Source organism: Phodopus roborovskii, unplaced genomic scaffold (assembly GCF_943737965.1).
Source record: "Phodopus roborovskii unplaced genomic scaffold, PHOROB, whole genome shotgun sequence".
NCBI classification, from domain to species: domain Eukaryota; kingdom Metazoa; phylum Chordata; class Mammalia; order Rodentia; family Cricetidae; genus Phodopus; species Phodopus roborovskii.
In genome coordinates this window covers 13,198,348-13,224,889 of record NW_026126459.1, presented here as the reverse complement: position 1 = coordinate 13,224,889, position 26,542 = coordinate 13,198,348, and the positions used below count along the sequence as shown (strand labels likewise).

At 42.3% G+C, this 26,542-nt stretch overlaps 1 protein-coding gene and 1 non-coding gene across 9 annotated transcripts in view; one reads left to right on the top strand and one right to left on the bottom strand.

Moving 5' to 3' along the window:
- The window catches only part of Ppp6r2 (protein phosphatase 6 regulatory subunit 2), an 83,163-nt gene that overhangs the window by 14,544 nt on the left and 42,077 nt on the right, over positions 1–26,542 (bottom strand). For all 8 annotated transcript variants that reach the window (XM_051189625.1, XM_051189628.1, XM_051189627.1 and 5 more), the window contains 6 exons: positions 19,668–19,805; positions 16,497–16,562; positions 13,277–13,389; positions 12,862–12,975; positions 10,140–10,266; positions 8,762–8,914 (listed from right to left, as the gene is read on the bottom strand). In XM_051189625.1, the coding sequence (XP_051045582.1) occupies positions 8,762–8,914; positions 10,140–10,266; positions 12,862–12,975; positions 13,277–13,389; positions 16,497–16,562; positions 19,668–19,805 (711 nt within the window). The remainder of the gene's footprint in view (positions 1–8,761; positions 8,915–10,139; positions 10,267–12,861; positions 12,976–13,276; positions 13,390–16,496; positions 16,563–19,667; positions 19,806–26,542) is intronic.
- On the top strand, positions 24,678–24,779 carry LOC127226241 (U6 spliceosomal RNA). Its single transcript, XR_007834856.1, has one exon. It is a non-coding gene; the product is annotated as a U6 spliceosomal RNA (small nuclear RNA).

The following is a 26,542-nucleotide window of genomic DNA, read 5'->3' as shown; positions in this document are numbered from 1 at the left end:
GGACTAAAGAATTCCTGTCTCCTGCAGAGTCTTTTCCAGAACAGGGTAAGGAGAGGAGGAAAGGCTTAGACCTCAGCTCTGGACCATCTCCACTACTGCCATCTCACACAAGCCAGGATTATAGCAGGCCACGATCCCAGACACAGCTGCACAAACAGGTATGTGCTAAGTAGAGAGGTGGGATATAAGTTTAGGCCCCTCCTTTATAACAAAGATTATATCAGAAAGTTATCCATTTGATATATTTCTCCAAAAGATACACAATCCCTTTTTGAATGTATGGTGCACACCTTTATTTGTAGCACTTGGGAGGCAGAGGTAGGTAGAACTCTATGAGTTCGAGGCAAGCCTGGTCTACATAGCAAGTTCCAGGCCATCTAAGGCTACATAGTGAACCCCCTCCCCATCTCAAAGATAAAAAAAGAAAAGAAAAGAAACAATCCTAGACCTTAGCTTTACTTTTATTGGCTATGTGACCTTAAGCTACCTTAGAAGCAGCAGACTGGGGCTGGAGAGATGGCTCAGAAGTTAAGAGCATTGGCTGCTCTTCCAGAGGTCCTGAGTTCAATTCCCAGCAACCACATGGTGGCTCACAACCATCTATAATGAGATCTGGTGCCCTTTCTGGTGTGCAGACAGAACACTATAAAAAAAAATGCGGCAGACTGTGCTACCTAGATTACCTTTCAACAAAGTGAAAACATATGAACTAAATAGTGAATGCTACCAAACATTTAATTAAAAAATTATTTTTATTTCATGTGTACTTGTGTGATGATGTCTTTCTTGTACAAATAAAGCCCATCTGGAGGTCAGTACAGACAGACAGGAAGTGAGGTAGCAGGGAGAAACAGTAACTCACTCTCTTGTTACTGAGATGCTAAGGAGGTAATGTGTGTTGTGGCTTGCTCCTTCTCTCTGGTATCTCAGAATTTCCCTCAATATCTGATTCCGGGTTTTTATTACTTAGACCAATAAAATATTCCATTTACACGCTTGTGTTTTGCCTGAATGTCTGTCTATATAAAAGTTTTAGATTCTACACCTGGAGCTAGAGGCAGTTATGAGCTGTCATGTGCTGGAAATTGAACCTGGGTCCTCTGGAAGAGCAGCCACTGCTCTTAACTGATGAGCCAATTCTCCAAACTCTTAATTTTTTTTTCATGTGACTGGATATTTTGCCTGCATGTATGTCTATGTACCATGTGTGTGCCTGATGCCTGTGAAGGCTAGAAGAAGGCATCAGATCCCCTAGAACTGGAGTTATAGATAGTTATAGGCTGCCATGTGAGTGCTAGGAACCAAACCTGGGTTTATACCTAACATCATATTCAATGGTGTAAAACTGAAAAATCCTCCAGGAACAAGACATGGGTACCTTCTACTTAATATAGTGCTGAGGTCCTCATGAGCTCAATTAGGCAAGAACAAAATTCACAGGTCTCCAAATCAGAAAAGAGTAAGTACAATTATCCCCACTACAAAATGACATGATCTTGGGGAAAAAAAAGTCTTAAAGACTTCACATAAACTATTAGAGGTGAGAAACAAATTCACTAATATTGTAGGACAGAAAGTCAACAAACACAAATTATATTTCTACACAGCATCAATAAACAGTTTTCAAAAGGAAACCAACACTATAACATATAATACTATAATTTAATAAGAATAAAATCCTTGAGAGTAAACTAAAGAGACAAAAAACAGTGCACCCCAAACTATAAAACAGGCCAGGTGGTGGTGCCACATGCCTTTAGTCCCAGCACTCTGAAGGCAGAAGCAGACAGATCTCTCTGAGTTTGAGTCCAGCCACCAGAGCTACACAGAGAAACCCTGTCTGGAAAAAACAAACAAAAGACGCAGCAGCAGCAGCAAAAATCTAACACTGATGATCTGAGAGTTAAATCCCTGGGACCTATGTGATAGAAGAGAACTGACTGCTACAAGCTGTACTCTGAGTGACACATGCACATGGTGGCATCTGGGACTTCGCGCACGCACACACACACACACACACACACACACAAATAAATAACATGCTAAAAGAACTTAAAGAAGATCACATTTATATATTTATTATTTACATCACTAGGAGTTGAACACAGGGCTTTATTGATTTTTGTTGTTTCATTATATTTTACTTAAAAAAAAAGTGTGTATAGATGTTTTGTTTACCCAGAAGAAGGTATCAGATTTCCTGGGTCTGAAATTATAAATGGTTGTGCACTGCCATATGAGGGCTGAGAACTAAACTTGAGTCCTCTGGAAGAACAGATAGTGCTCTAAACCCCAAGCCACATCTCTAGAATGAACAGGGCTTTGTGTATTATGTAAGTGCTCTGCCACTATGCTATATACCCCTAGTCCTAAAGATAATATATTTAAACAAATTGAAAACAAAATGCCAATGTTCTTTTAATTAATGTTACATTACATGATAAAGAAATAGAGAAAAGAAAACGCAAGTATCTATACAAACACATTCCTAACAAAACAGAAACACTCGTGTCAATTGTAATTGTTTCTGTAACTGGCTATGTGACTTTAGCTGGTACTTTCCTCTACTACCCATTCTACATTTCCTCCACTGTCAGCAAGAACCTCAGCAAGTTTTATCTCTTTTCTTGGAGGAGTGACCCACACCTTCATTCCTGAAGGGTCTGTACCCTTTGTCATCCTTCCTGGGATGAGGTTGTAGTTTCCCATTGACTTTAATCACAGGGCACAGTAACACCAAGAGATGCCCTAAAGAATCTCCTGTACTCCAGGCACAATCCTTCTTACCTCCACTGTGGAGAAGCAATCCAATTTCCCCATGGTAATCTGGATCAATCACCCCTCATAACACTGTTATTCCTTCCTTAGCCTGTTGGCTTAAGGACATTAGAAGCCAAAGTGATCAGGGGGAAATCTGAACATCCAGTTTAATGGAATGTTTGTTGTGGCTCCTGGCAGGAACACTCTCAATTCTGGAACTAAAACTTTTAGTCCAGCAGAATTCAAGGAAGCTAAAAATTTACTAATGGATGGCTGTGGGTGACTGATAATGAGTGGAACCATACCTTTTTCCACCCCTTGGTTTCTGGACCCATGGATCCTTGTGATAGTAAGGAAACCCATACTATATATTGGACACTGATTCTAAGCATATACTATCTTCTAGGGAACCCTGCCCCAGCCCTTTAGGCTGCTGCCATCTAATTGGTCTTCAAATGGCCGTTCCATCTTTTTACCAGGCCAGCTGCTTCAGGGCAGTGAGAACATGGTAAGACCAGTATATTCCATGATCATGGGCCCACTGTCACACTTCTCTGACTGTGAAGTGAATTCCTTGGTCAGAAGCAATACTATATGGAGTTCCATAATGGCAGATAAGACATTCTCTAAGTCCACGGATGGTGGTTTTGGCAGAAGTATTACATGCAGGAAAGGCAAATGCATAATCAGAATAAGTATCTATTCCAGTAAGGACAAAGTGTTGTCTTTCCCAGAGAAAGTGGTTCATTGTAGTCAACCTGCCACCAGGTCACTGGCTGGATACTGCAGAGAATGGTGCCCTATCTGGGGCTCAATGTTAGTCTCTACTATTGGCAGACCTGGTGCTCAGCAGCAGCTTTAGCCAGGTCAGCCTTGGGGAGTGATAGCCCATGTTGTCAAGCCCATGTATAACCCCCATCTCTGCTACCACGGCCACTTTTTTCAATCTCTGGGCAATGAGAGGAATGACGGGGGAAAGGACTGACTGTCCACAGAATAGGTCATTCTATCTACTTGATTACTGAACTCCTCAGCTGAAGTCACCTTTTGATGAGCGTTTACATGGGACACAAGAATCTTCACATTCTTTGTCCATTTGGAGAGATCTATCCACATACTTCTTTCTCAAATACCTTTCTCACCAGTTTCCTAATGATGCTCTCTCCAAGTTCCTGACCATCCAGTCAATCTACTGGCTACAGCCCATGAATCAAGTAAACATCTGGTCATTTCTCCTTCGAAACAATATGTATAACCATGTGTGCTACCTGAAGCTTTGTCCATTGTGAAGATTTCCCTTCACTAGTCTTTCGGGGTTGTTCCAGAAAGGTGTAATGCTGCAGCTGTTCACTTCTGGGCAGTGGCTGCATAATGTACAGAATCATCAGTAAGCCAGGTGCATACTGTGAGGCTACAGGTGCATGCTTGGAAGCAGACAACATTGTGATAGGAGAAAAACTAAGCATTTGGACAACTTCTTCATGTAACTTGCTTGTGCCTGCTCGAGGCCAATAACATACATACAATTTCCATTTGATAATAAAGTGATGCTATGCATGTCTTACTTTATGACTTTGTGGGTCTGATAACACCCAATTCATGATGGGCAGTTCAGGTCACATGGTAACTTGGTGGCCCACTGTTAAACATTCAGTTTCCACTATGGCCCAATAGCAGGTGAAGAGCTGTCTCTCCTCTTAAAGGGAGAATAGTTGACTGCAGATGATGGTAGAGCCTTGCTCCAAAATCCCAAAGGACTTTTCTGGGATTCACCTATAGGTCCCTGCCAAAGGCTCCAAACAGCATTCCTTTCTGAGCCACTTAGTATATAGGCCAGAGTAACACATCCAAGTGGGGAATGTCCTGTCTCCAGAATCCAAACAGGCCCACTAAGCATTGTGCTTATTTCCTGGTGGTGGGAGGGGCCAGGTGCAATAACTTATCCTTCACCTTAGAAGGAGTATCTCTGCATGCTCTCACCACTGGACCCCTAAGGTTTCCACTGAGGTAGAAGGCCCTTGAATTTTGGCTGGATTTAGCTCTCATTCTCTGATACTCATTTGTGTTACCAACAAGTCCAAAGTGGCTGCTACCTCCTGCTCTCTTGATCCAGTCTACATATTGTCATCAATACAGTGAACCAATGTGATATTTTTGTGGAAGAGACAGATCCCTTAAACTAAACTGTAACACAGGGCTGGAGAGTTAATATATCCTTTAGATGAAACTGTAAAGATATACTGCTAGCCTTGCTAACTGAGAGCAAATTGCTTCTGGTGATCCATATGAATAGATACTGAAGGGGGAAAAAAAGCATTTCCTAAGTCAATAGCTGCATCAGATGTGTTAATCTGCCCAAGTAAGGACACCACATCTGGTACAGTAGCTGCAACTGGAGTTACTATTTGATTGAGTTTTCGATGGCCAACTGTCATTCTCCACTATCCATCTGTCTTCTGCACTGGTCAGATAGGAGGGGTAAAGGGGGAATCCCCACCCTGCATTTTTCAAGTCCTTGATGGTGGCATGGATTTCTGCAATTCCTCCAGGGATGTGAGGCTGGTTTTTATTCACTCTTTTCCTTGGCAGAGTCAACTCTGAAGGTTTCCATTTAGCCTTTACAACCATAGTAGCCTTTACCACACAGGTCATGGAACCAAGTATATTTATCCCAATTATGCATTCTGGAACAGAGGAAATAACTACAGGATGAGTTCTGGGACCCACTGGATGTATTGAGAGTCAGATATCAACCAAAACTCTATAACCTCTCTAAGCTTCGGGGCCAAATGTTTCTTGGGATGTCCTGGAATCATCATCAATGCAGATTCAGTATCTAATAGGCTGAGAAACTCTGCTTATTTCCTGTTCTTCAGTGTACAGTTACCCTTATAAAAAGCTGTAGATGCTTCTGGAAAAGGACTAGAGATAGGCTAACAGTAAAATTTTATTTATTTTACCAAGGCCCTTTCCTCAGGGGAACCTGGTTGTTCCTTCATTCAAGGAGTTCTGGGTCTGCAAACTGTCTCAAGTCTGGAAATTAGTTCACAGGCTGAGATTCCCTTTTGCAACTATACAATGGAGCCTTTATTTCATTTGGTTAAGATTTTTTCCACAGATTTTATATAGATCAAACAAAACTACAGAAGACTTTTTATCTGTTTTGTGCCTGAAAACACCATGCACCAACATGAGTTACATTATCATAAAGATCACTTTGCCCGTTATGGGCTAGGCCATGATGGACATCACTTTGTCTATACTGTCATTAGCCTCCCAAGTACTAGGATGGTAGGCATGCACACCATTGCTAGTTCTCATGTTAATTGTTTTTACATGTACAATTTGGTGGTATTACTCACTTTTTAGCTATCTATCTCAAAATTTTCTCCCCTCCCCAAACATTAAACATTAACTCCCCATTCTGCCTTCTGCCTAGCCCCTGGCAACTTCCATTCTTTCTGTCTTTGAATTTGACTACTCCAGGACATTATGTGTCTAGGTGGGAGCATAGATTGCTTTTTTTGTGACTGGCAGATGTCACTGAGCACAGTGGCCTCAAGGTTCATTTCCACTGTAGCATGTGTCAGGATGCCCTTTCTTTTTAAAGCTGAAGAGTTTATAATCATATATATATATATATATATAGTTTAATCATTCATCTGTCTGCAGGTGCTAGGACTGCTTACACTTTTTGCTGTGGTGAAGAATGCTGTTGTGACCTTGAGTGGTTAAGGTCTTCAGATGCATACCTTGAGTGGATATACAAGATCTCATGACAGTTCTACAGTTAACATGTTGAGGAACTACCAAACTTTTCCAAAGCAGATATATTGTTTTGCAGTCCCACCAAGAGTATACAATGCACAAGCTTTCCAGTTTCTCTGCTTAATGATTTCCTTAAAGTGGGGACAAGTAGATAGTTCAATGGGTAATGCTTATTGCCAAAACTTACACACCACAATTTAATTTCTAGGATTCACATGGCAAGAGAAACTTATTCTTGCAAGTTGTCTGACTTCCACATGCATACTATGGCATTTGTGAATGTACATGCAAGCATACACACACACACACACACACACACACACACACACACACACACACACACACCATTCCCCCCACAATAAATACAAAATGAATGTGAAGGAAAAAAATGAGGCACAGTGGCGCATACTTTTAATCCCAGCACTCAGGAGGCAGAAACCCCCCCCACCAAAAACAAAAACAAACAAACTATGGTTGGCCATATATTTCAGTGGTAGAGTGCTTGTCCAACATATGCAAGCCCCTGGATTCAGTTCCTAGAATTGCTGAGTGAAAGAATAAATGAATAAATAAGTGAATGATATATAAGATCTATAGGGTAGCTTGATGATGGAGTACTTACTTAGGGTCTAATCCAAGGACCAGAGAACCAAAAGTAAGTAAGCAAGGGCTAGGAAAATGGCTAAGTACTTGCCATACAAGCATTAGAGACCCGAGTTCAATCTTCAGTGTCTATGTACAAGTCATGCACACCTGTAATCTCAGCACTAGAGAGATGAAGATGAGAGGCTTGCTGGCCAACCACTAGCTAAATCAGCAAGTTCCACATTCAGTAAGAGACCCTGTCTCAAAAAGTAAGGTGGAGCCAAGTGTGGTAGCACACACCTGTAATCCCAGCACTTGGAAGGCAGAGGCAGAAGAATCACTGAATCCAAGGCGAGCCTGGTGTACTTAATAAGTTCCAGGCAACCCAGAGCTACATAATGAGACCCTGTCTTAAGAAACAAGAAAGATGGGTGTTGGTGGTGCATGCCTTTAATACCAGCACTCAGGAGGCAGAGGCAGGTGGATCTCTGTGAGTTTGAGCCAGCTTCTACAGAGGGAGCAGAGTTCCAGGACAGGTTCCAAAGCAATATAGAGAAACCCTGTCTCAAAAAACAAAATAAAAAACAAAAAAAGAAAAGAAACAAGTAAGCACATGCCTTTAAAAATTCAGATAAAATTGTTTTGGAAAGAAAAAGAAAATGAGCCTTTTATAAACATACCCCTGATACAAGCTGAGATCTGTTGTAGCAGTGCCAAGTAACTTTTGGTGTGTGTGTGCTCGCTCGAGAGAGAAAGGGGGGGAGAGAGAAAGGGGGGAGGGAGGGGGAGGGAGAGAGAGAGAGAGAGAGAGAGAGAGAGAGAGTCTCATGTAGCCCACTATCTCTAGAGTGTATTTGATACCACAGTGCCATATTTGAGGGAGCTTCCTGCTTTCTGAGAATAGAGGCTGCAGGGCATGCCAGAAAAGACTGTGTATGTCTACAGTACCCATGCAGGGCAATGCATCTTCCCTGTCCATATCTTCCCGCCACAACCTCTCTATAGTAGCACCTGCTGCCCAGAGCCAGTATAGGCAAGAGCACATCCCTCTCATCAGAAATCTACAGCATTCTAGCCAGACATGGTGATACATGCCTTTAATCCTAAATTCATGGGAGGCCAGCCAAGGCTACACAAAGATATCTTGTTTCAAAAACTGAAACCAACCAAACAAACAAACACCAAAAGACAAAAAAAAAAAAAAAAAAAAAGTAACCCACAGGCCACTGGGTAGCTTCTACTGATGGAGGAACATTTCCTACTAGATGTGGTAAGAGCCACAAGGATCTACTATAAAAGACAATGGCCTTCTGTTTGTTTATTTTAAGGCAGGGTCTTACTATGTAGTTCTGTCTGACCTGGAATTCACTATGTAGACCAGGCTGGCCTTGAACTCAGAGATCCACCTCTCAGGACACTTTGACCAGATGCCTGTCCTCTGCCATCAGGGAAGTTCTTATGATTCAGGCTACTGTGAACCTAAGACTGAGTCACATCCCTGTGTTGCTCAGTGTGCTCAGCACCTCTCCTTGCCAAGATGCTGAAGTGCCTGCCCGCTGAACCCTGCCCAGTGGGTCTCACCCACCTCCATGTTCAACTGCAGACTGCATGGCACATACAGACAATCAGAGCTATGGTGCTGACTCACCAGCAGTAAGTCCATGGTGTTGAGCCGGCAGAGCTCCTGGTTGATGCTGGGCGTATTTGTGTGCAGCAGTGCAGCCATGAGGCGTGCACCATGAAGACGAGCATTCCCCAGGGGCTCTTCTAGTACGCCAATAGTGGTCAGGATTGCTTTTTTCTGCAAACACAGGAGGCACCACCCAGTTGGAGTCTTATAACAAACAATGCCACTCACCTATGATATGCCTGGCCTGGAGATAGGGTGTGATCAAGACAGGGCTTCCTGCAAGAAGAAGTGAAGAAATCCACAGGATGAAGGACTCTCTTCTCCCATCATGGTCAAAAAGAATGGATAAGGGGACCAAAGACCTTAGGAAGCCCAGGGACTCTTCTGCCTGGGCCTACTAGGTCAAAGGACCACTACTATGGCATATGTAATATGTCCAGTGTTTATGATGAAGCTAGCAATACCAATCTGACGGCAAACATGGACATGATGCTTGTCTGTGTATCCCATAGAATTCTTTGGGGGATTCTGAGCTAAGAGCTTATCTCATTAGCAGTATAGTTTTTTTCCCAGTTTAAAAAAAAGAAATGTGTTCATGTGTGTATATTATGTATGTGCTTATGTGTGCACTATGTGTATTTGTGCATGCTCCTGGCACTTGTATGCCACAGTACATGTGTGAGGGTCAGAGGGAAACTTTGTGGAACTGATTCTTTCCTTTCACATTTATTCAATTCCCAGAAATCAAACTCAGGTCCCGAGGCTCACATAGAAAGCATTTACCCATTTAGCCATCTCACTGGCCCCAAGCTTGCTTCATTAGATTGGATTCAGGAATTCTCTGATCCTTCTCTGTCCCCTTTTCCATAAACTGAAAATTAAAGGCTGACAAAACAGAGTTCTTGCCTCCATAAATGTGTGTGTGTGGTGGTGGGGAATAAGACAGAAAACAAGTCTGTAAGTAAGGTGGTTTTCTAGGAAAAGAGTGGAACTGTATATGGGAAAGGACTGCAATGTGAGGCCCAGGTGCCAGAGAAGAAGACCTGGTAGGCAGGAGACAGTTGAGACCTTGGTAAACTTCACCCTCGATTGAACAAAGGGCTCACCTGGGATCTTGGCCCCTAGGAACTGAGCCACCCTTGGCTAGGTGTGCCCCAAACCAGAGGCTTAGTTACCTGGGGAGTATGCAAATGTCACACTCCCAGGCCTCTCCTAGTACAGTCAATATGGGTATTCCTAGGTAGCAGCATATTTTAACATCTGCCCAGTGGTTGGTTCTCCAGTTAGCATCTTGAAGGGCAGCATCAAAGCACACTTAACTCCATACTCTGCCTTATCCTGTACATTACACCACCATATGTCTCTCAATGTCCCTAACAATCTCTCAGTCATTTACCTTTGGCGGGTGGAGCAGAAGCTGATGGAAGTTCTTCAGCCATGGCTCGATGCCATGCAAGATGCTGCTGTTGACGGAGTATGACCTTTCCAGTCCCTGAGAAAAGGAGTCCGCCAAGCCTTCTGTTCTGTGGGTAAAGACAGCAGCAAAGCCTTGGCATTGTACTGTGTCCTTGCACTCCCCTTCACCTTGTCAACACTCTGCCCAGTATCTCCCAAAAGCTCTTGTTGGGTTTCCCAAAGACAAATCTGAAAAGAGACATTACTCAGGACTTCTACACATTTTCTGGTGACCAATGTACTGGGAAGAGAAAGGTTCTCAAACCCTTAGCAAAACACTTATGGGTAAAATCCAAAAGCCACAGGGCAAGGGAGTGATTTAAAGACACAGGCCACCATACCTACTTCTATTTCTGTTTTTCTAAATATTACATTGTTCCTCCATCACATGCAGGGCTGAGTTTGGCTTTCAGAAGTGGTCTAGGGGGCTGGAGAGATGCCTCAGCATTTAAGAGCACTAGCGGCTCTCCCAGAGGACCCAGGTTCAATTCCCAACACCCACATGGCAGCTCGCAACTGTTGGTAACTCCAGTTCCAGGGGATCTGACATTCTCACACAGATAAATGTGCACATAAAATAGATTGGGGCTGGGGAGATGGCTTAGAGATTAAGAGCATTGGTTGTTCTTCCAGAGGTCCTGAGTTCAATTTCCAGCAACCACATGGTGGCTCACAACCATCTGTGATGAGATCTGCTGCCCTCTTCTGGCCTGCAGGCATACATGCAAGCAGAATACTGTATATATAATGAATAAATAAACCTCTAATATGATATATATATATATATATATCGGGGGGGTTGAGACAGGGTTTCTCTGTGGCTTTGGAGACTGTCCTAGAACTAGCTCTTGTAGACCAGGCTGGTCTGGAACTCACAGAGATCCGCCCACCTCTGCCTCCTGAGTGCTGGGATTAAAGGCATGTGCCACCACTGCCTGGCCAAAAAATATAAATAAGTAAAATAATTTTTAAAAAGTGTTCTAGACTTTCTGGATTTGTTAAAGAAATTCATATTCTAGTTGCAAAGTATTTTTAGGCAATACATTAATATTGATGTACTGAGGTAGTTTTGGAAAGAGATTTACCCAATTTCTTGTCATTTTCAAGTGTGTGTGTGTGTGTGTGTGTGTGTGTGTGTGTGCGTGCGCGCGCGCATGCACGTAAAATCACAAGGCTATTAGTACCAGGAAATAATGCAGTTCTCCCCACCATGTAGAAATATGACAATTGCCTTGAGGGAGAGTTAGAATATTACACCCAACATGAGATAGAAGAATAGTTTAGAAACATCCAAAGTTGGTTCGATGGCTGCAAAGAACCTTAATCCAATGATGGAACTTGAAGATCCATTGAAAAGGCTGGGGGGGTGGTCAGTGTTTAGCAATATCAAGATCCACCTCCACTATCTCCTTTTGTGACATGCCTTCCAGGGGGCTCCTCAGCTAAGATACTCTGCTGCTGACTCCTGTTGTTTCATCTGTGGTTCACAAGGTAAAATCAGATCATCTTTGTTTAAGTGGCTGTGGCCACATCTAGTCGCTGGGATTTCAGGGCCAGCCTGGGATCAGTTTCACTTTCTAGAATTTACATTTGGGGTCCTAGAAAGTTCTCAGTCACCTGCATTCCCAAACAAATTCAACCTTTAACTCCAACTCATGTCTCCTGCTTTCTCATAACTAGCCTCAGAAGGCTTCCAATAGCAATACTGAGGACAACCATTACGGTAACCTTCAAACTTCATACCTCTTTATCCATAAATTGGCACTATGTTTTTGCTCACAATGGGATCCTCTATCTTTGGCTAATGGGGGCCTCTCAGAGAACACTTCCCTAACCAGCATGTCTATCTTCCAGGCCTACACAGACTGTCCTCGGAGGTCACATGTTTTCCACATTGAATCACCTGTCCCCATAATGATCTCCTGGAGGAAATGGGCCACATTTTGGTTGTCTTTGTTTCTTAGGACTCCATGTTGGGTATTTAAATAGTACATGACAGATGAAAAAGCAGTGTAGGACAAGGGCTGGAGAAATGGTTCAATGATTAAGAGCACTTACTGCTCTTGCAGAAAATCTGGGTTTGGTTTCTAATACCTATATGGCACCTCACAACCACCTGTTGCCCTCTTCTGGCCTCCATAGGCACTGCAACCACATGATGCACAACATGTAAACACTCATACACATAAAAATAAATACATTTAAAAAAAAAAAGTGAAGGACAGTCCAGAAACAAAGTGTCTTATTGAACACTTAGCAGAGAAATTAGCACCTGTGGGTGTTAAATGAACTCAGAATGCATCCTTCCCTAGCATGGGAGACAGACACGTAAGCAGTAGATACATGCTGAAGTGCAAGAAGCACTCATGCATTGTGGACAGCGACCAGAGCAGTCCTAGAGAAAACCACATGTATTCCATATGCACTTATGAACATATTGCAACTGGTAATAGTTGAATGCCAGCAGGCTAGGGTGAAACTGCCTGCTAGTGAGGGTCGAAGAGGACCTAGCTACAGCTGCAATGGAGACCTTTCAACCAGGATGTCTATCCATGTTATAATTTGTACAACCAAAATTAAAAATAGAGCATTTCCTGGCTCCTCCTAGACACCCATCTGTGGCATAGGGACAATGTATGCTGCTTTTCAAGGGAAAGGCTCACCCAACACGCCTTGGCTCCAGCAAGGCAAGCAGCACCTGCATCCCACTGACCAGGCAGCTCTCCATCTGATCCCCATCAAACATGTTCTTCAGAAGCTGCTCCACACAGTCCTGCCTGTTGAACATATATGTAGAGGTTACTGCCTGGCAGAACAGACACAAAGACATCATGCAAAGGACACTCTCTTCCCCAGAGGACACTACAGCACCATGAGCCAGGTGGGACCGCATTCTGGCTTTGTTCAGGGTCAAAGATAGGTACTGGTCCCAACTGTCTGGACTACCAGGGCTCCCAGTGATACCCCTTCTGGGCTCTGGGTTAGAGATGGCAGTGTCATTTTCTGTGTTCAGAACAGGTTCCAAGACATGCCCATGATTCAGTGGGGCCCACCATACCATGGCCCACTATCACTCACGACTCCAGTGTTATGAGGAGGGGGTCTGGCTCCACAGCCTCCTGCAGTTGATTGCTCTGATCTCTGCCCAGCCTGATGATGTCACAGAGTGCCTGAGAAGCATTGGACTGCCTCTGAAAAGACAAGGGAAACAGGTCCCCTCAGCAAAAGACACCCATTAGCCAAGTGAACCCTGCTAATATATTTGCAATTTTTATGAACCAATTTTCTATTAAGACTCCTGAAATGGTTCATTTGAAAGTGGAGTGTGGTCAGGCAGTGGTGGCGCACACCTATAATTCCAGCACTCCGGAGGCAGAGGCAAAACTCTATGAGTTTGAGACCAGCTTGATCTATAGAGCAAGTGCCAGGACAGCCTCCAAAGCTACAGAGAAACCCTGTCTCAAAAAACAAAACAAAATGAAAAGATAAGGAAGTGACATGTGTCTTTGTCCATTATCAAGATATGGATCCAGCTAGATTTTTTTAAGATATACTGAACCCATCCCCAGGAATTAAAAACAGGGCCCAACATAGCCAAGTATTTTATATGCCTTTGTGGCTATTCTACACTTTTGATTCACATTCTAATATGTATTAAATATGTAACCATGTTATTCTGTGTTTTAAATTTAATATTAAGCAGTCACTGTTATTTACAATTAGCCCCATGGGCTGAGGAAGCAGGATAAGCTGCTGAAGAAAAATGAGAACTCAACATTCCTAGGAAAAATCAATTCTGACCCCACACCCCCAACTTGAACATGTGCTTGCTAAGAGCACTTGTAGGTGGAGATCAAAGTAATCAAGAAACTGCTTGATCTGTCCCATATCTCTCACAGCAGAAAAACTGAGATTAAAAAAAAAAAAAAGAAGCCACTTGCAAGGCTTTCAGGAAAAAATTAAAGCAACCAGGTTGGCTCTGTGACCTTAAGCTTACCTTTAGGACCAGGCCAGTCACCCTACAACAGTCACACCACTGGTAGGATCTACCTTTTGGGACACTAACAGTAAAATCTCTACACTTCAACAGTTTTTCTCCCAGCTGTTTGGTAGGCTCAATGGACAGAAGGGGCCAAAACAAGTGGTCAGGCAGCAGTGAAGACTTTGGACACATGCCAATTATTGACTGAAGACAAGTGTGTACAATTTCTTTTTTTCTTTTTCTTTTTGGTTTTTTGAGGCAGGGTTTCTTTGTCTAATAGTCCTGGCTGTCTTGGACCTCACTTTGTAGACTGGGCTGGCCTCAAACTCGCTGAGATCCACCCACCTCTGCCTCCCAAGTGCTGGGATTAAAGGAGCACACTACACTGCCTGGCTGTGTGTGCAAATATTTACAATACATAACGAAGTCCTTACTAGGATATGACTCAAGCTCTCAACAGTGATTACTGTAGGGAGGATGAAGATGACTCAAAACACCTGTGATATGTTGACACCTATTTTTTGCTCTTTGTCCACAGTTCCTGCTTCATAGTCTACTCTGATAGTATAATGTTATAATGTCCTCCTCATGCCAACTGGCTCCTGTTCCATGACCTGGAGTAGGTAGGTAATGATTCACAGAATCCAAGAAGAACCTGGATAGACAGGTCTTGCTGGGTTTTCCTCGCCAAATCTATGCAGTTAAGTCTCAACAACAATAACAAAACAACCTTAGAAAGACTGGATTTGGGGAGTTTCTGAACAGCAAAATGTGCAGGTTCCTGCAGGGCAGTACACTTGGAAAGACAAGAAGCCCCACATCCTTTCTTCTACCCATTATATTAGGCACCTCTTTGTATCATAATAAACCAGAAAAAGCAATAAATTATTTGTACCTAAGGAAGAGTGTATAGAGAGTTCAAGGTCTAGCTGGCCAATCAGAAGCACAGATATAAGGAAGCAGCAGGTGTAGTAGTCTTGGTGACTAAGCCCTCAAACTTATGCCATTTGCTACTATATAACAAGTGTCAGAGGTGAATTATAGGGTGTCAGGCTGGTGTTTTCTGAGAACTGACTGCTTAGCCTGACTCCTCACTTACATCAGAAAGTCTTGTATACTGAGAGTTTAGTAGGAGATATTGAGTGGGAGTTGGCTTTTCTTTTTATGATTACATTATATGCCTCTAGGAAAGCTTCAAGAAGGGCCCTCCTGGTATTCATGCCCTTTTAAGTCTATGTCCTTGAATGCAGGCTAGACCTGGATGTTCAAGTCTAAAGTGCAGAGTGCACTAGAGCAGTGGTTCTCAACCTGGAGTCCTGACCCTTTAAGGGGCCACATTCTGCATATCAGAATCACATTACTATTTATAACCATAGCAAAATTACAGTTTTGAAGTAGCAACAAAATAATTTTATGGTTGGGGGTCATTACAACATGAGGAACTGTATTAAAAGGTCATAGCTTTAGGAAGGTTGAGAATCCCTGCATTAGAGGGAAGGCCATCATTTCTAGGCTGAATTTAAAGAAGTCTGGTGTAGGTCCAGCTCACTCCTCAAAGCCAGCTACCTTAGTGTGAGCCCTGCTGTCCACTCAGAAGCCCACCTTGAACAGAACTGAGGAGTTACCTGGATTAGCAGCCTCTGAGGAACTGAATGCTGCTAAGCTACCTGTGACTAGGAAAGTGGGTCTTCTTTGAGTCCTGAAATGACTGTAATCTTGTGAGAGACCCTGAGAAGAGGAGTCAACAAACCATGGCCAGATCCTTGACCAGGGAAACCAATAATGATAAGAGTTTAAAAAAAAAAAAAGGCACTTGTTACAAACAACTCAGCTACAGCATGACTTGTCATTCAGCCATGGTTAAGTAAAAGACCCTGTTCCAACTGTTTTATTATACACATATATGAAATAATATATGCATATAGTGTACATATACATGCACACATACATATATACATGTATATGGTGTGTGTATATATATATATATGTGCATATATATATATACACATACATATACATATATATATTTATAGTATTTTTTTCCTCTTTTAACTTTTTTGGAGGTATGTTCTCATTATGTAGCCCTGGCAGTCCTGGAACTAAGGATAGTCTTGAACTCATAGAGATCCAACTACCTCTACCTCTCAAACGCTTGGATAAAAGGCGTGCACCACCATTTATTTTTAGTAAAAACAAAATTGCCTAGACATTAGAGAAAAAAGTATCTAATGGTCCTCTTCAAAGGAAAGAGTGCTTGTTCCCTTCACACAGCAGCATGTGTTCCAACAGCCTAGGAAGGCTGGGCTTTACACTCACATCTTCATCCTGATGGGGATGGATCAATTCCACAAGTCTCTGGATGATTTTCTCTTCATTAAGCCACTAAAAAAAGAGAAAGAGAGAAGTCCAGTTCAGTATCTGCTCATAGCTAACCAAATGAAGACAGTCCTTTGAAACAGCAGAGACTCATGTGCCCAGGTCTCCTGGATAGACTCTGACATGCCTGTCTAGACCCAAGAAGAACCAAAATGATGCAGTAAACCTGGGGAACGACCCAAAGAGTTTAAGTGGGTGGGCCACTGTCCATCTGTCTTAATAGTGCATACTCTCTCCACTTTCAAGACACATCGTTTCTGAACCTAAAGTGCACAATGAACAGAATGGAGTGCAGAAGCCAGCCAGATGTGAAAGTGAGACAAATCTCAGTTCCCTATGGTATCAGGACCTTCTTAGGATCTGGAAGGGCAGAAGGACTGAGTTGTGGTAGCAGGAACTGTAAGGGTCAAAGCTCACACTGTCTGAGGTCCAGGGCACTGGAGACGCAGTGAAATGATGGCAGGCAGAGCTGACAGGCTGGCTCCACTAGTGCACATTGTGCTTTGCACTTGAGACTCCTCACACAGAGGTGAAATGCCCCACAGGGATGCTTTACAATGTGAATGAGGAGCACAAGTGAAAGATGAAAGATGAAAGGCTATGTAGTCTTCTGTGGCCTCCATAGGATCTTATGCTCGAATACTTGGTCCCCAGTTGGTGGAACTGTTTGGAAAGGATTAGGCGGTGTGGCTTTGTCGGAGGAGGGTGTTACTGGGAGTGGGTTTGAGGTTTCAAAAGACTCTTGTAATTCCCAGGGCTCTCACTGCCTTCTACTAATGGTTCAAAATGTGAGCCCTGAACCATTTCTGCCACTGTGTCTTTGTCCCACCATCATGCCAAATTAAATGCTTTCTTTTAAATTTCCTTGGTTAGGCTAAGTGCAGTGGAACACACCTTTAATCCTAGCACAAGGGGGCAGAACCAGGTGGCTCCCTGTCTGGTCTACAGAGCTAGTTCTGGGCCACCCAGAACTACACATAGACAAACCTTTTAAAAACAAAGACAAACAAGCAGAAAGGAAAGAAGGAAAGAAGGAAGGGAGGGGGGAGGGAAGGAGGGAGAGAAAAAGGGAGAAGAGAAAGAGGGAGGGAGGAGTTGCCTCGGTCATGGTATTTGTAATGGTTATTCTTGGTTGTCAACTTGACTACATCTGGAATTAACTAAAACCCAAAAATGGGGCACACCTGTGAAGACATTTTGCTTAGTTTGAAATGGGAAGATCCACTTCTAGTCTGCATCTGAGGTGGGAAGACACATCTTTAATCCAGACTTTCTGAGGTGGGAAGACCTACCTCTAACCTGGGCCACATCTACTGCTGGCAGCCCACATAAAAAGGACACAGATGAAGGAAGCTCTCCCCCTCTTTGCCTGCTTGTTCTCAACTCCCTACCAAGTCCATTCCTTCACTGGCATTAGAGCCTACTTCTTCAGGATTCCAGTGTACACTGAAGACCAGTTGAGACATCCAGCCTCATGGAATGAACAGCTACTGGATTCTTATTCATAGTCATTCACTGTTGGGTTAGCTGGACCACAGCCTGTTAAGTCATTCTAATAAATCACCTTTCTACATACACACACATATATACACACATATATATGTATAAAGAGATTCATTCTATGCGTTCTGTTACTCTAGAGAACCCTGACTAAATGAGCAATAGAAAGTAACTAAATCAGCTCCCTACAAATACTTAACAACAGCCAGTGTGTGCACTGCATTCATTGTATATAATGCCATAAAGGAAATGAGTTATGAATCTGAGTGAGATAACTACCACTTTTATTCTTTTATTTGTTTTCTCCCTTTTATTGAAAATTTCTTTTCTTATATAATGTATCCTGAGTACAGTTTCTCCTCTATTCCTCCCAGTTCCTCCCTTACTGCCCTCCCCCACAGCCAAACACTAGGTGGAGCCAGAGGAACCCTACAGAAGAGGGGTAGGAAGGATTGTAACCAAAGTGACAAACATGGACCCTGTATGGGTCTAAGCTAAGTCCTCTGTATGTATATTATGGATGTGTAGCTTGGTGCTCTTGTGGGGTTCCTAACAATGGGAGTAGGGGTGTCTCTGACTCCTTTGCCTATGCTTGGGACCGTTTTCCTGCAACGGGGTTGCTACGTCCAGCTGTGATATAGGGTTTGTATCTAGTCTTACTGTATCTTTTTAGGCCATGTTCGGTGGATATACCTGGGAGTATGTGGGAAGCCTTCTCTCTCTCTCTCTCTTTTTTAAAGGAAAACAGAGGAAGGGTTGTTAATCTGAGGCGAGGGGAAGCAGGGGGAATTGGAAGGAATGGATGGAAAGGAAACTGCAGTCAGGATATAATGTATGAGAGAAGAATAAAAATTAAAAGAAAAAAAGAAAATGACAGGTTTCTAAGAGATAACAACAAAACAACATAAAATATAATAAGAAAAAAGAAAAACTATCACATCTTTTATTTATTTTTTGAGGCAGAGTAGGTAACCTATATATTATGAGACATTGCATAGCCCTTAGTAGCCTGGAACTCACAATTTTACCTGTCTCCCAACTGCTGGAATTACTGGCTTGTAGCACCATGCTCAATGACACTTGACTCTCAGAAGGAGGAAATGGACAATGGTCCAATTGCTTATTTTGTTTGACTTCAAAATAGGAAAAAACAAGACCTCATCCACAGCAGACAGAAGCTTACCCTCTAGGCTGGATATCCTGCTCTTCCCAGGAACTACTTAGTGTCTTTCCCAGCAGAGCAGCAGTATCCACACTCCAAATGGAGAGATGCACTCCTGCCTGAACTAGTCAACTTGTAGTTTCCTCACAACAGCACTTGGGTTTGGAGCCTACACCTTGCTGAGTGTGGGTTCTAAGGCCCGTGGGGGAAAGGGCAGGAGAGAAAAAGGGGCCATGTGTTGGGGGAGAAGGAACCTCTGCTCTTTGTTTCTGAATGGGCTAGAGCAGGACAAAAGTATAGATAGCAACAGATGGTGCTTAGGGACTGGGTGAAGAGCTTGGGGCTGGGCAGCTGCTGTTTCCTGGTCCAGGTGGCCTGGCCTAGTAAATCATTCCCATAGAGAATGAGATGGTATTCCCACACATCCATACACACTCCCTGGCACTCACATGTAGGACCTCTTGCCGGAGACCAACTGGTTCCACACAGCTGGCCAGGCGCAGCAGCAGATCCATGAGAGCTGAGGTGCCTATGTGCTTCAGCATCAGGCTGATGAACTTCTCCTTCTTCTTCAAAAACATGATCACCTGAGGTCAAACACGCCTAGTAAGTAATCAGGTTTCTGACAGGAAGGAACACCTTTAAGAGTTCTCATGAGAAAGATAACTTTCGATTATACTGAGAAGAAATGACAGAAAGACCAGGTAAAGGCTGTATGCAAAAATTCCCTCCCAAGACAGGTAGAGTCCTAGAGGCCAGTGACACAAGTGCAGGGTGACAGTGCCACTAACTGGACAGCATGTCTGGAGAGCAGTGCAAGTTAGCAGGCACAATCACACTGAACATGAGCTAGCTCAAGTGTGCCCAGCAGAAACAAAAGGCATAGAAAGAACCGGCTGAGATGAGAGTTGTAGTTTCAGAGCTACATTGAGGGACCTGTCTAAAAAAACGTCCTCCAGCCTCTTTATGCTGGTGTATGCACTGTCTTATACCACGCACATATATACAATAATACACAGTAATAAATAAACAAGTTAACTTGTAAAACATGAGAAGTTAATTAAATAGCTTCATAACCAATTTGTATGCATCTTTAAAAAATAAAAAATTTTCAAAAACTCCAATTAACTAGTAAGGTGGCCCATGCCTTTAATACCAGCACTTGGAAGGCAGAGACTGGTGGATTACTGTGAGTTCAAGGCCACCTGGTCTACATAGTTCCAGGGCAGCCAGGACAACATAAAAGAGAGACTCTGTCCAAAAAAAAAAAAAAAAAAAAATGGGGAAGCAACAAACAAACAAATCAAATAAACCAGGGTACATGCCAGTAATCCCAGTCTGTGGAAAGCAGAGGCAGGAAGATCAGAAGTTCAAACTCATTCTCAGCTACATTGAAAGCTCAAACCCAGCCTGGGCTGCACGAGACATTCTTAGACAAATAAGGAACACTGTTAAAAGGGGGAAGACTCCAGGGCTCAGTGGATAAAGGCACTTACCACCAACCCTGACAGCCTAAGTTTCATCTCTAGAATCCATACAAAGGTAGAAAAAGAAAAGTGACTAGACAGAGTTGTATTCTGACCTCCATGTGTATACCACAGCATCATAGACACAAACACAAAAATGGCAATTTTTTATTTATTTATTTTTTTTTTTACTTATGTGTATGGGTGTTTTGCCTGCATGAATGTCTGTGCACCATGTTTGTGTAGTGCCTGTGGAGACCAGAAGAGGGTGCTGGATCTCCTGGGACTGGAATTACAGTTTTGAGCCACCATGTGGGATTTGAAACCTGGATCCTCTGGAAAAACAACCAGTGCTCTTAACCCCTAAGCCATCTCGGGAAACTGTGGTAGGTATGTAAAAAAATGGAAAAAAAAATGTTAATTGAATAAAAAATATTTTTAAAGATTATCTAAACTGGCAGGAAGAAAATATTAGTCCACATGACCATCAAAAGAAATATAATTTGTTTAGAGAGATGGCTCAGTGGAGAAGAGAATTGGCTGCTCTCCCAGAGGTCCTGAGTTCAATTCCCAGCAACCACATGGTAGCTCACAACCATCTATAATGAGATCTGATGCCCTCTTCTGGTCTGCAGGCATACATGCAGGCAAAACACTGTTTACATAACAAATAAATAAATCTTAAAAAGAAAACAATACAACTCACTGGGTATGGTGGGGCATGCCTTTAATCCCAGTACTTGGGAGGCAGAGACAGGTGGATCTCAGTGAGTTTGAGGTCAGCCTGGTCTAAAGAGTGAATTCCAGGATAAATAGAGCTACACCTGTCTCAAAAACAAAATTAAACAACCCCCCCCCCAAAAAAAAAAAAAACAACAACAACAAAAAAAAAAGGAAATTAAAAGCCATCCCACTAAAGACCATAGCATAAGACTCAACAATAGAAAAGAAAAAGAAATCTAGACATGGTGGTATGTTACACAACTTTAATCCCAGTGCTTAGAAGGCAGAGGTAGACAGATTTCTGAATTCTGAGTTCCAACTTTGAGGCTAACATAGTCTTACTCTGTAGTAAGTACCAGGATAGCCAGGTGTATACATAGAAACTCAACTTTTAAAAGAAAGAAAGAAAGAAAGAAAGAAAGAAAGAAAGAAAGAAGGAAGAAAGAAAGAAAAATACACAACAATCAAGTTCGGTGCATTCCACAAATGCAATGTTGGTTTAACATTATATGAAGAGGGTTTTATTAATTTCAACAGCCATTGCTACTACATAAACTTTCAAAAAAGCTGGGACTCAAGAAAACTCCTTTAGGTTGCTTTTTATTTGTTTATTTGTGTCTATGCTAATGATTAAGCCCAGTGCCTTATACATGATAAGCAATATTCTACTATTGGGACAAAACTACCAGGTCCTTAGGGTTGATTTTTTTCTTAATTTACTACATTTATTTATTGTATGTAGCAGGACATGAGTGTACTACAGTACATGTGGCAGTCATATAGGTCCCAGAGATTGAATTTAGGTTATCTGGCTTGCCAGCAAGTACCATCTCTCTGGCCCCTTAAGCTTGATTGAGTGATTGATTGATTTAGAGTTCTGCAGGTCTTTTTTTTTTTTTTTTTTTTTTTTTTTTTAATTCTTTTTTATTTATTTATTTTTTTATTTTATATGTCCATCCCAGTTCCCTCTCCCTCCCTCTTACCCTCTCTCCCCCCTCACATGCACCCTGACCACCCCCCCTCTCATCCCCCCCACCCCCATTCCACATGTAGGGCTATGTTATCCAGGTGGGGTCATATAGATCTGTCAAGTCATTTGAAGTAGGGACTAGGACTTCTCTCCACTCTCTAGGTTGAGGGAGTATCCCTCCATGGAGGGTGTGTCCACAAGGTCCTTTTGTGCACCAGGAATACTGTCTGAGGTCCCTCAGACTGCTCAGTCCTTTTAGCTTGATTTATTTTTTTAAAGATTTATATTATTTATTATGTATTCTATCTGCATCTATGCCTGCAGACCAGAAGAGGGCACCAGATCTCATTATGGATGGTTGTGAGCTACCATGTGGTTGCTGGGAATTGGACTCAGGATCCCTGGAAGAGCAACCTTAACCTCTGAGCCATCTCTCCAGCCCTAGGCTTGAATTTTTAAGCTTTAGAGCTGCATATATAGATCACTTGGTTCAGTACTTGCCTAACATGCATGAAGCCCTGAGTTTGATTCCCAGCAACACAAACTGGATGCAGTGGCATATGCCTATACACCCAGCATTTAGCAAGTAGAGGCAGGAGTTCAGGGTTATCCTCAGATACACAGTAGGTCAGAGTTCAGAATGAGATACAGAAGAACTTGTGGACAGGATCAAAATACACTTAATGTATATATGAAATTCTCAATGTATAAACAAACACTAAATAAAATTTAAAGTAAAACACTAAAAACCTTTCAATAAGCACCTTAATTAATTTTTTTTCTTCTAAGGTAATAAATAACACAAAGACATTCACAATTAGCACTTCTATTCAATATTGAACTAAAGACTCCAGGCAATTCAGTAAGACATGAAAAAGAAAGAAAAGATATACAAATTATAAAGCATAAAATGAAACTATCATTAATTTGGGGCTGGAGAGATGGCTCAAAAGTTAGGAGCATTTGCTTTTGCAGAGGACCCAAGTTCAGTTTCCAGCACCAATATGGCTGCTCACAACCATCTATAATTCCAGTCCTGGGAGATCCAATACCCTCTTCTGACCTCCATGGGCACCAAGTATACATGTGGTACATATACATTCATGCAAGCAAAACACTCATTACATATAAAAAAGTTAGATCACCATTAATCATAAATGATATGATATTGTATGTAAATAAAACAAAAGGATATAAATTATCAGAGTAGCAGCTTTATTTCTCATCAGTAAAAATGGAAAGCAGAGTAAATGTCCTCCAACACATGAATGGGTGAACTACAGTTCACCCACACCATGCAATATTAAATAGCAATAAAGAAGGAATGAATCCCTGATAGACACAATTTGGATGACTATTTTGACTTGGATGAAATTACACTCAGTGAAGAGGCTGAGTCCTGAAGTCCACAAAGCACAAGGCTGGGGATATAGCTTAGTGCTTCAGCTCTTGCTCTGAGTTCAGTCTCTTAACATCATAAAACAAAAATGTGCAATTTAAGTTTGAGGTCAGCTTAGTTTATACAGCAAGTTCTAAGGCAGCCAGGGATACAAAGAAGGACCATGTCTTACAACAAAATGTACACAGTTGATAACCAATAAGAAAAAAGCAATAGTATTAACAGGGTAACTACTGACAATGAGTAAGGAAAAAGCAACAGTATATCAGAATAGGCTCAGCCAATTCTTCTTGTAGCCAAAAGCAGATACTGTATCCGGGCTAGTTTTTGTTTGAGTCATCTGAGAGTCAGAACTGAGAAAATGTCTCCATTCAATCAGCCTGTAAGGCATTTTCTTATAATTAATGATTAATGTGGGAGGGCCCAGTGCATTCTGGGTGGTACAACCTCTAGGTAGGTGGTCCCAGGGTGTATAATAAAAACAAACTGAGTAATCCAAAAGGGCGCAAGCCAGTAAGAAGTGCTTCTCCATGGCCTCAGCTTCTGGCTTTAGTTCCTGCCCGGATTTCATTTGTGATGGACTGTGACATGGAACTATAAGCTGAAATAAACCCTTTTCTTACCCAAGCTGCTTTTGGTGTTTTATCACAGCAACAGAAACCCTAAGACAGAAATTAGTATCAGGTTTGTGGGACATTGCTGACAGACCTGACAGTGTTTTTGGAAGGCCAGAGGAAGGACTTTGAAACTGTGAGCTAGAGAAGTCATAGAGTGTTCAAAGCTTGATGAGCTGTTTTGTGGAAACTTAGAAGAGAATGTAGAGAGCAGTGTAGATAATAGAGGCCTGCCTTGTGAAATTTCAGAGGGAACTTTTAGAGTCCCTAAAGACTCAACAGGTTGCTTGCTTTGGCAGCACATATACTAAAATTGGACCAATACAGAGAAGATTAACATGGCCCTTGTGCAAGCATGACACAGAATTGGTGAAGCATTCCATATATTTAGGATGCTAAAGAGTTAACTTTCCACAACTGATGATTTCTGGCAGGGGTGGGGGTAGGGAAGGACTTAGTTGTCTTTATGGGGGTTTGGCCATACTCCAGTGAGTATATGGGCAACACAAATTGGACCTTTTTTCAGGAGAGGGTCACAAGTGTAGGGGTGGACTTGGGAAGACTGGGAAGTGAATATGATCAGGGTTCATGATGTGAAATTTCCAGATAACTAATAAAAATATTATTTTAAAAAAAATGGGCTGGAGAGATGGCTCAGAGGTTAAGAACACTGGCTGCTATTCCAGAGGTCCTGAGTTCAATTCCCAGCAACCACATGGTGGCTCACAACCACAACCATCTGCAATAAAATCTGGTGCCCTCTTCTGGCCTGCAGGCATATATGCAGGCAGAATAGTGTATACATAATAAATAAATCAAAAACAAACAAACAAACAAAAAAACCCAAAAAACAAAAAACCCAAAAAACAAAAAACTTAACCAGTGCTATCAATATTTTGAAATAAGAATAAGAGAATATAAGTGACCAATAAGAGACTACAACCACTGACTAAAACAAAGCAAAACCTTTGCCTCACTGGGACAATTGAACTGATGCTGGTTAGCTGGAGCTAAGAAGTCACTCGATTAAGGGGGCAGCAAGACGGGGTGGTGATTGCATATACCTTTAATCCCAGCACTTTGTTGGATCTCTGTGAGTTAAAGGCAGGGAGCAGCAGGGGTTGGAGAAATGACTTAGAGGTTAAGAGTACTGACTGCTCTACCAGATGGACCCAACACCCACGTGGTGGCTAAGAACTGTCTGTAACTCCAGTTTCAGGAAACCTAACACTCATATCAAAAAACACCAATGCTCATTAAAATAAATAAATAAAAATTTAAAAAAAGAGCAGCTTTACTGAGCGGAAATCATGATCAGTGTTCAGAACCTGGTGCCAGCAGAACCTGTGCACCTCATGAGTGCAATGTCCACAGAGGCCAGACAAGGGTGTCAGACCCCCTGGAAATGCAGTTACAGGTGGCTGTGGGACTCCAGCTAAGTGTTAGTAATCAAACACAGGTCCTCTGGAAGAGCAGCCAGTGGTCATAACTTCTGAGCCATCTCTCCAGCACCTGGTACTTGTTTTAAAGGTATGAAGGGATCACAGAGAGACATTAAGGCTTAGCAACACTCCACAGGGTCAGAATCCCTGAATAAAGCCCAAAAGAGGTTACTGATAAAGTTATAGACAGTTGCAGTGGAGACCCCAACATTTTGAAGATGCCAGTACCATAAGATGACCACCAAGGACAGCAGTAGGCTGTAAGTGGTATTACGTGTGCTGTGGCAAGCCCTTTGGAACCCAGAAGATCTGACACTGAGCTTCATACTTTGGTTGGTGGACTCTGGTTTGATCTGACTGTAACTATGCTCTGCCTCTGCCTTTTTGAAGTGGAGAAAAGATGTAACTTATCTTTTATTTATAGGAGCTCTGAGTTGAGAGACTTTGAAGTTATAATGGCTTTGGGTATTTTAAAGAGGCTTTGAACTTTGAAAGAAACTTCAGATGTTTTAAAGAGACTGAACTCTTAAAATGTTTGACTTTTTAAAGACTGGGACTTTTAAAATTTGGAATGTTATAGCCAGGCATGGTGGCTCACACCTTTAATCCAGCACTCAGGAGGCAGAAGCAGGTGGATCTCTGTGAGTTCTAGGCCAGCCTGATCTACAGAGTGAGTTCCAAGACAGCCAGGGCTGTTACACAGAGAAATC